Source organism: Hyperolius riggenbachi, chromosome 11 (genome assembly GCF_040937935.1).
Source record: "Hyperolius riggenbachi isolate aHypRig1 chromosome 11, aHypRig1.pri, whole genome shotgun sequence".
Classification (NCBI taxonomy): domain Eukaryota; kingdom Metazoa; phylum Chordata; class Amphibia; order Anura; family Hyperoliidae; genus Hyperolius; species Hyperolius riggenbachi.
The window spans coordinates 31,898,317-31,907,752 of NC_090656.1; the positions used below are offsets into that span (position 1 = coordinate 31,898,317).

Sequence of the window (9,436 nt, forward strand, 5' to 3'; positions counted from 1 at the left end):
TACAGGAAATAACAATGCCATAGAGATCGTCATCACATTTTACACACAGTTACATCTTGTGGTTGTTTAACTATACTGCAGTTTAGGTAATAATCCTGTTGATACTTCCAACAATCTCTTTGGACTAACAACACTCTGGATTCATTTACAATATATTCTTGTTATAATAAACTCTGGTATAGTAAACATTTGGGTACAGTAAATTACCTTTCCAGGTCCCGGCCAATCTCCATTATAAGTCTATGGGAGTAATGCCTGGTATAGTAAACTATGATATAATAAAACATCTGTTACAGTAAACATGTTTTTTGTCTGACTCTGGATATAGTAAACAGTGGGCTGTGCATGCGTCATATGTCAGTCGGTGGTGCATGCATCCTATGTCAGTGTGAAACCCATGGTCAGCTGCTCTCTTCAGGCTGGTTGCAAGTGAGTTGATGCCGGATAACATTTGTAAGGCAAGAAGAATGGCACTGGCGCTGGATATACAGAACTGTACAAATAACCAGCCTGGGGAAAATTAGGAATAATGTGAACGTAAACAAAAGAGGATGCAGCGTTACCACTTCAACTTTTCAATCACAGATAAATGTATCGTTACAATCTTCCCACGGTATTGTACGCATTCTTGGGTGTCACAGGAGGCCCTGGTGGCTGACCGCAAATGGCCTTCTAAACGGTGCCAGCGCACGGATCGTGCGAACTCTGGTCGCAGTCAATGCGCAGGAACCGTTGGGAATTAGCCGCAGACCAACCAGAAGGGAGCCTGTGAGGTACGGTAATTACAAAAATACACACTAATTCAGGGTATAACTGCCACCACCTTGGTTACCATGGGCCCGAGGAGCCTGCTGACTGACTAGTTCTGCGAATAAAGACAGTTAAACACACTCTATTCTGTCTAGCCAACAACAACCAATAGTAACGTCTCTTCAGAGATCTGAGTTCAGCTCTGTGCGTGCTGAAAAGCAGGGTAGCGGAACAGTGAATGACTTTGATAAAGTCTTTTATTCACAGGCAAAATAAATAATTAATATATACAGACAATTATTAAAATCAACAATTATTAAAACAGTAATAGCCAGTATGAAAAATAAAAGGGAGAAAATACTTAGGGTTTGTGGAAATATGTCCTTTTGTGGGAAAATCATCAAGTCCTTGGTTTCAAGTTCAGCAGAGTTCTTTGTTCCAGGTTACAGATGGTGGCCAATCAAGATGGCCGCTAGCCATGTGTCCTTTGCTTCAGCTTAGACAAGATGGCCGCCAGCCCTGTGTCCTCTGGCTGGCAAGGTGCTTTCGCAAAGGTGGAATTGGGAGGACTGAAGCCCGCCTGCTGGCTCTGTGCTTTTGATGAAGCTGGTTTGGGGGTGTGGCAATGCCGGCCCCCTCTGAGTTACCAACAAATGACAGTTCATTCCCTCTGAGAGATTTTAGGGCTAAACTTATGAAATGCTGTAACTCCTGAACCATACACGTTATATTTAGGGGGGTAAGAGATTCATACTTGTTGGAAAATACAGATTAATATGACATCAGACATGGCTAAGCCAGCGGGTCAGGCTCCTGAGAAGATTCATATCTCAATACCCGGATGTGCCATCACAATGAATTTCATATCAACCCGATGGCCAGATTTTACCGAACAAGACTATATGAATATCATAGCTGTGCGATATACGGTTTTCGTATACCGACAGGAAATCCTACCACCCATGCTTTCTTATGGCCCGTGCTCGGTGCCGTTGAGTCTGGAGTGGAAGCAGGTTTTGAATAGCCCCCTGCTGGGATTAGCTTCCTGGCTCTCCAAGTTATGAAAGGCTCAGGCTAATTAACATCTAGGTGTCACCTGGTTCCCAGAACAGAAAAGGGAATTCATGCCTCCATGTTATTCTGCCTTCCACAGGGAATATGTCCAAGCTAATTAACACCTCCCCCCAGGCTCTTACTCAGCTAAGACAAATCCCCCAGCTGTTCCTAGGCAGAGGGAGACTACACATCAAATCTTGGTTTAACGATTTGTGTCGCAAACCGACCGCAATTGCGTTTTGGCCGACTGGGCGTCGCCCGGCGTCACACCGTGTATCTCTTCCCTTATTAGCGATGATGCTCCTAGTAGTAAGTGGAGCGCAGTACAGGCTACCCTCATTTGTACTGCTGATCCGAGTGGGCCAACTCGCTGCAAAACTATGGAGAGTGGAGAAGAGAGTGCTAAGTCCAGCCAGTGTAGGTATCTCACATTACAGATGCGAGTGGTTTATCATGATTGGCTACATTTTGAAGAGAGGCTTCATAATTGGCTCAAGTGTGAGCAGAAAGTTTTGCAGGACATGTGCTGCAAGTCCCGCCCACGGAGGTATCGGAGCCACTCACAGGAAACGAGTGGCTGTCTCTATTCAGTGAGGGCTGCAATTTGTAAGGAGCCTGGATACTGTACCAGTGATTTGTCCAGCCTGGCTATGCAGCCATAAGGTTTCCTTAACCATGTAGTCCACCAAATGTGCCAGTGCTTGTACTGTACTGTACCAATGGGAGGACAGAATTGCTCAGTTGCAGCAGAGAATGTACCAGGGTATGCTGAACCATTTATAGGACAATTTCTGATATAGGAAACTTTTGATCGAGTAAACCACTTTCCTTGGAGTTTACTATAACGAGATTCTGTATTACTCACTCTCTCTAGGCAAAACCGCGCTGATAGTTTTGGCACACCAAGAGCAGAATTCATTCAATTATGCCATGAAGGAGGCGGCTGCTTCGTCTCTGAAGAGGAAAGGCTGGAGAGTGCTGGAGTCAGACCTCTATATGATGAGGTTTAAAGCTGTCCTATCACGTGATGACATCACAGGTAATACATTGCAGCGCTTTCTCCTCCTGTGCTGAGAGCTAACATACCCCATTGGTGAGAACATTCACTCCAGTGGTGGTGGCAATTGTAAAATCCTGGAGTCGTGCAGTGATCCTTTAAGTCCCACCTATTTTATAGTTCACACCCACTTAAAGGAGAATGAAACCCAGCATTTCTTCTTTGCTTTAACAGATTATTTACAGCATATTATATACAACCAGCTTTTTTTTTTTACTAGAACAGCATTCAAAGGGTTAAACACATGCCTTAGAAGCTCCCCTGCAGGAAAAGCTGGAGGAATCCGAAGTGGAGATAATGTTATCGTGTGTTTAATGGTATCAAGTGAGGAATGTAAACAAACACTTCTCTGACACTGCAAACTCTCCTGAAGACAGTGAGACAATCAGAAAGCATCAGAAAGCATTTCTGCTTACGTTAGAAGATGAATAAAGCAGCTATGAATGCGATGCAAAGTCAGCTTTCAGAGCAAAAAAAGTGTACTTTGGGAAAGTATAATTTCTAAATGAATAATAATACTTATGCACAAAAGCAAATATAATAACCGTATGGCATATAAAAAGTAGGAAAACATGTTTTTATTGAATATTATGTCAGGGTTTTATACCGCTTTAAGGGCAGCCTCTTCAGTCACACTTCAGTAGGGTGGCCTCTGCCATCTTCCTGTGTGACTCTGTAGCGTCTAATGCTATATTATGTAAATTACATATTATATGCTGATATTAGAGTCTCGCTCTTATGTCCCTCTTATCAGGGAAAGCCAGGGTGCCCAGCCATTTCAGGTATGCTGCGGAGACTCTGCAGGCGTGGAAGGAAGGTCGTCTGGCCAAAGACATTTTGGTCGAACAAAAAAAGGTGGAAAGGGCTGACCTCATCATCTTCCAGGTATATCTGTTCAGTGCCAAGACTATTATTATCATTGTTCAGTTACTACTGGTAGAAAAAAAATGTGCCTGTTGGGCACGGCACAAGCTTATAAGCCAATAAGTGGAGGAGGGGGCAAGACTGTGAGTGCTAATTGGAGAGGGTGTGGGAGGGATTGCAGTGAAAATGGTGACAATGTACTTCATTTATAAAGTGGTGAGGGGCAAAAAGACAGTACAAAGCGTCTTAGAAAAGATGGCGGACTTAGAGGAGGGCCTGACATACACAGCAGGGCCGCTTTCCCCGAAAAAAAACAGACATCCTTCCACAGACATCACCTGCCAGCAGTAAAGATGTTGCCATGTGATAAATGTCAGAATGTAAATCAGGAAGAGGAAAGATTTTACAATGGGGTAACACGGACTAAATCATTTATACATAATTATTGTAAAATTAAGCACTTTTTTTTCCATTACATTATTTTCACCGCAGTTCCTTTTTAATGTTGAGCGTTTAATCCCACTTATAAGAGTTAACCCACTTTACTAGGAAAATCTATGTAGCATTCTGTAGATCATCCCATTGAAAACCAATCTGTAACTGAAGGCCAGTAATTATCTTTGAACTCCAGTCTGCATGTGATATAACTTTCCTTTTTTTAAGGGAAAATTGCAGGAAACCATGGCAACGCTATGTGTAACAGATACCCAGAACTCCTCCCTTTCTGTTTTACTTTCTTAGATTTACATATTAGCATTAAAATGTATTCACAGAAGGGAAGGATGCTGTATTTTACACCTAAAGATGCTGGCTCTGCTTATGCAGCATTCTGATACAATCACTCCCATGTCAGTAACAGCTGATAGTTTGGCATTGCAGCTTTCAGAGTGAAACAGGTAGAGCGTCAGAGCAATACCAGAGGACAGCAGAGTAATCACAGGGATATTGCTGGAATGTAGCTTGATAAAATGCATGAAATCTGTAGAGGTGATTGGATAAGGAGTGTTTTTGAGTAAGAACATTGAAGATGATATAAATATTGTGAGTTCCATATCTTCCATGACAGTTTCCACTTTACTGGTCTGGCATGCCGGCTCTACTCAAGGGATGGATCGAGAGGGTCTTCACCCGCGGCTTTGCTTACAGTTTTCAGGCTATGTATTCCGAAGGACCATTCAAGGTAATGAAATATGAACCCCAACCATCAAAAGGACACAAAACAGATGCTTACCTAAGGAGAGGAAATCCTCTGGATCTTCCATGGGCTTCCCTTGCTGTCCTTCATCACTGCCTGGGACCCTCCTGCACGTTGGGTCCACTCCTGCGCAGTAGTATGGAGCTGCTCAGGCATGAGCGGCTCCAGCTTATTGCACACATGGCTGTACTTGCAGTTTAATTGTACTTGTGTACAGGGCCGGCCCTAGACTTTTTGCCGCCTGAGGTAAACTTAGAAAAAATTGCTGCCCCCCCCCCCAAGCCATGGGTGCGGGGGGCCGTCGAGCTGGAGGGATAGCGGGCAGGAAGGGGGTATTGGGCCTAGCGGTGGGGAGGGGGGGTCGGACCCTCCCTCGCCTGGGTCCCCCGATCTGTGCTTCCCCTCCAGCTTTAAACTGTTACGTAGCTGCCGATAGTAGGAGGGACGGGCAGGGATCACTCACCTCTTCCGGTTACAGCGTGCGCTCCACTGACGTCACTTCCTGCAACGCCGCCCACTGTATTGTAAGTGGGCGGCGTTGCAGGAAGTGACGTCAGTGGAGCACACGCTGGAACCAGAAGAGGTGAGTGATCCCCGCCCGTCCCTCTTACTATCGGCAGCTACGTAACTATTTAAAGCTGGAGGGGAAGCGCAGATCAAGGGACCCAGGCGAGGGAGGGGGGGTTCGACCCCCTGCCCACCGCTAGGCCCAATACCCCCTTCCTGCCCGCTACCCTTCCAGCTCGGCAGCCGGCCTCCCGCACCCACGGATGGGCGACTGCCGCCCCCCAAAAAGTGCCGCCTGAGGCAAAGGTTTCACCCCGCCTCATGAGCGGGCCGGCCCCGCTTGTGTACGCACCTTAGGGTCCCATACAGCTTTCGTTCTTAACACATGGTACAAGTGCTCCAGGGGGAACTTCTGCTGGACCTGGAAGGGGGTGGGGGGGTTGTTGAACCTATCATAACAACAAACCCATGAGGCCCCTTGCTCAGTGGCTGTGGTACTCTCCCCAGCTGCAGTTCAGCGCAAGGGACATGCAAGTCTATGGGCATGCACAGTTGATGCAACACAGCGTGATGGAAGTATCCAAATCCTTGCAATGCCGGCACAAAGGCTTCAGCGTGTTACTGCATGAACTGCTCCTACCGCATAGATTATGCAGTAATGCAAGTCAATGGGCGACACAAGCAGTGTACACGACAGGAGCGCAGTGTGCATCAATGGGAACCCCAGTGATGTACTTCCTGACCCAGAAGGATGTACATCACTAGCCAGGAGGCGGGCCTATGCATATGACCCTGTCACCGCACCGTGGCGCAGGGTCATATGAAGCCTCAATTCTATGGTGTGCGCACCTCACCACATCGCACTCAAGTGTAAAACTGGCTTTACAGTAGGTTTTAAGACACACTTATACTCCTAACAAATAGTAGACAAGACAAGACAAATAACATTTATATTGCGCTTTTCTCCTTGCGGACTCAAAGCGCCAGAGCAGAGCAGCAGCCACTAGGGTGCGCTCTATTGGCAGTAGCAGTGTAAGGGAGACTTGCCAAAGGTCTTCTTCTGAATTAGTGCTGGCTTACTGAACAGGCAGAGCCGAGATTCGAACCCTGGTCTCCTGTGTCAGAGGCAGGGCCCTTAACCATTACACCATCAGCCAACTGCTAGTAGGGGGTACTTGGCCAATGCAGCCATTAACCACAGTATGTATATATATATATATATATATATATATATATATATATATACAGTATATATATATATCATTAAAAAAAAAACACAAAACAAAGGAAACTTTTTTTATATGTATGTCATAGGGGTTTATTACAATTATTTTTGCAAGTAGGGGCTTGTAATTAGTGATGGACGCAAAGCTGAAAGAAGACACCTTAATTTCCAAATAAAATATTGCCGCCATACATTGTACTAGGGACATAATTTAAAAGTTGTAATAACTGGGACAAATGGGCAAATAAAATATGTGGCTTTAATCCACAGTAGCATGTATTATTTTAAAACTATAATGGCCGAAAACTGAAAAATAATGATTTTTTTTTAAAAAAAATTTCTTATTATTCCTGTTAAAAGGCATTTGGAATAAAATAAACCTTAGCAAAATGTACCACCCAAAGAAAGCCTAATTGGTAGCAAAAAAACAACAACAATATATAGATAATTTCATTGTGATAAGTAGTGATAAGGTTATTGGCGAATGAATGGGAGGAGAGCTGAAAGGTGAAAATTGCTCTGGTCCATAAGGGGAAAAACCCCTCGGTGGTGAACTAGTTAATGAAGGGATATGTGCTAGAATTATGTTGAGAAACGCTGGCATGGAGAACAGTTTACCCATGGTCATTCAGATTCTTGTGGATGCCCAATCGAGACAGTTAAAGGGAAATGTAACCCCAGAATGACTGCACAGAGCAACACACAGCAAGAGATGCCCCCAAATAACATGGTTTTATGTTACTTTACTGCAGAAGAAGAAAGCTCTGCTGTCCTTCACCACCGGTGTGTCCTCGTCAATGTTTTCCACGTCGGGGCTGAACGGGGACATCAATGTCATTCTGTGGCCGCTGCAGGTATGTCGATCACCGAATCTACATGTTGTGGGTGAGGCCAAGACTTCACATCCATATCTGGGGACTTTCTGTCATGCCTGAGCCAGAGGGGGTGGAGGAAAGGAGGTGTGTCCAAAAGTGGGTGTGGCCACCCACTACACGTCACATTGCTTTTTAGTGCCATGTTACAGAATTGCCCCAGCCCCATATAATCCCCATTATAATGCCCAATTTTAGCGTTCCTTATCAATGACTTACTTTCTATAGTGCTTTTTATTACTGCCTCATTTAATACAAACATCCCATTAGTACTGTATTTATTACATAGACCCCCATTTAGGCCCCCTTTTTTTGAGATTCCACTTTGTTGGTGAGTAAACAGTTGACAATTTGGTTATCAGACCTCCCATTAGTTAGGCTGCTGCCCCGTGAGAGACATCACGTGGTTAATTAGTCAAAGTCATAATGAGGATACATAAATCCTGCATATCATCATTCTACCTTCAACAGTGTTCAGCACACAAACAGATTCCCCCCACCCACAACACAGATGTGTATGTGCAGAACAGATGGGTGTAGAGTGGGAATCTGTGAGAGTGAATCCTATTCATATTCAGAGTCCTTTTGAGGAAGTGAGGAGCAATGCATTTTGGGGGTTGGGGGTGGGAGGGGGGGAGGGTGTTGGATACTGTCTTCCCTCCACTGTTTTGAGGCTACTCAACTGCTTGTTTGAGATCTCATGGGTAAATATGTGACCAATCTGGTCAGGTGATACATTTGGTGGTCAACATCGTGCTAAAGCAAGACGTGATCACAGCAAATCAGATCTTTCCTACCAGCTGATCACAGGATTCTTTGAGTCCTCTTCAACACAAGCATCCCTACTTCTCACTCACAAACTAAAAAGGTTTAAAATAACAAATATCCTCATTTTCTCTTCTCCACTATGTTCTCAGAGCATTCTGGGAAAGCTGACTGTGATATATTTCTTTGTAGAATGGCATTTTGAACTTCACCGGCTTCCAAGTCCTGGAGCCACAGATTGTTTATGCCGTGGCTCACATCCCACAGGAGGGTCGTGCCCAGATCCTGAAGAACTGGGAAAAGCGACTGGAGACCATCTGGGATGAGAAACCCCTTAAATTTCTCCCACTTCAAGATTTTGAGGACTTCACTGGTGGATTTGTCATGAAGAAAGATGTGGAGGAGGCCTTGTCTGATTCTAAGTATGGTCCAACTGTTGGCCAGCATCTGCGGATGCCTCTACCCCCTGACAGCCAGTTAAGGTCTGAGTGCTCCCAGCTGTGAAGAAACCCTCTGTCCACCCATGGGACTTCAGACCAGGATGGTAAAAGCTAACATACATTAATGCCTAGGTCTTAGAATAAACCATAAAGTAACCCCCATCACCCACACTTATTCTCAAATACTTGAGCCAGGATTTTTCAAGGATTGTTCAAGAGACAGAATTTATTGACCATAGTGACCAACAATCTATCCTTGCAGAGCCATATCTGCAAGTCATGAGTGCCCAAAACAGATCCTTGATGCAACAACCCATACTTGGTGCATCTTCTACAAGGTCAGGCCCGTGGTTGCACCGCTACTCATAGGGATATCAAAGGAGCTGGAGCCAGTGGAGTAGAAAGCATTGCAGCTTTTCTTAGCAAGTACCTTTATGTCCCTTCAAGTCCATCAGTTGTCTTCTCTGTAGTACCACCACAGTGCCCCACTCTCTCCTTACACAAATACCATCAGTGCTACCTTACCTGGAAATGACTGGACAAGGTGTTCCAATAACCGCCAGCCAACACTCATTCCAGAAGATCTGCAAAGATGATTTTGTTGTCTAATCCAGTCAAAAATGCCCAAAGTGAACTAAAGCATTTATATTCACAAGGTAAACTAAAAAAAACCAAATACCTAAACATATACTAATAACCCTCACC

General features: G+C 44.8%; 1 protein-coding gene across 1 annotated transcript; it reads left to right on the plus strand.

Moving 5' to 3' along the window:
- The first annotated feature begins 251 nt into the window (after positions 1 to 251).
- On the plus strand, positions 252 to 8,795 carry LOC137537611 (NAD(P)H dehydrogenase [quinone] 1-like). The gene is made up of 6 exons (XM_068259495.1): positions 252 to 258; positions 2,681 to 2,845; positions 3,618 to 3,748; positions 4,794 to 4,907; positions 7,407 to 7,508; positions 8,484 to 8,795. Exons 1-6 carry the CDS (start codon positions 252 to 254, stop codon positions 8,793 to 8,795), a joined length of 831 nt encoding a protein of 276 aa, XP_068115596.1.
- The last annotated feature ends 641 nt before the right edge of the window (positions 8,796 to 9,436 follow it).

Excerpts from the sequence above, each read along its gene's own strand:
- LOC137537611 (XM_068259495.1), top strand. Across the intron at positions 2,846-3,617 it reads ATCACGTGATGACATCACAG|GGAAAGCCAGGGTGCCCAGC; the intron begins GTAATACATTGC and ends CCCTCTTATCAG. Across the intron at positions 7,509-8,483 it reads TCATTCTGTGGCCGCTGCAG|AATGGCATTTTGAACTTCAC; the intron begins GTATGTCGATCA and ends ATTTCTTTGTAG.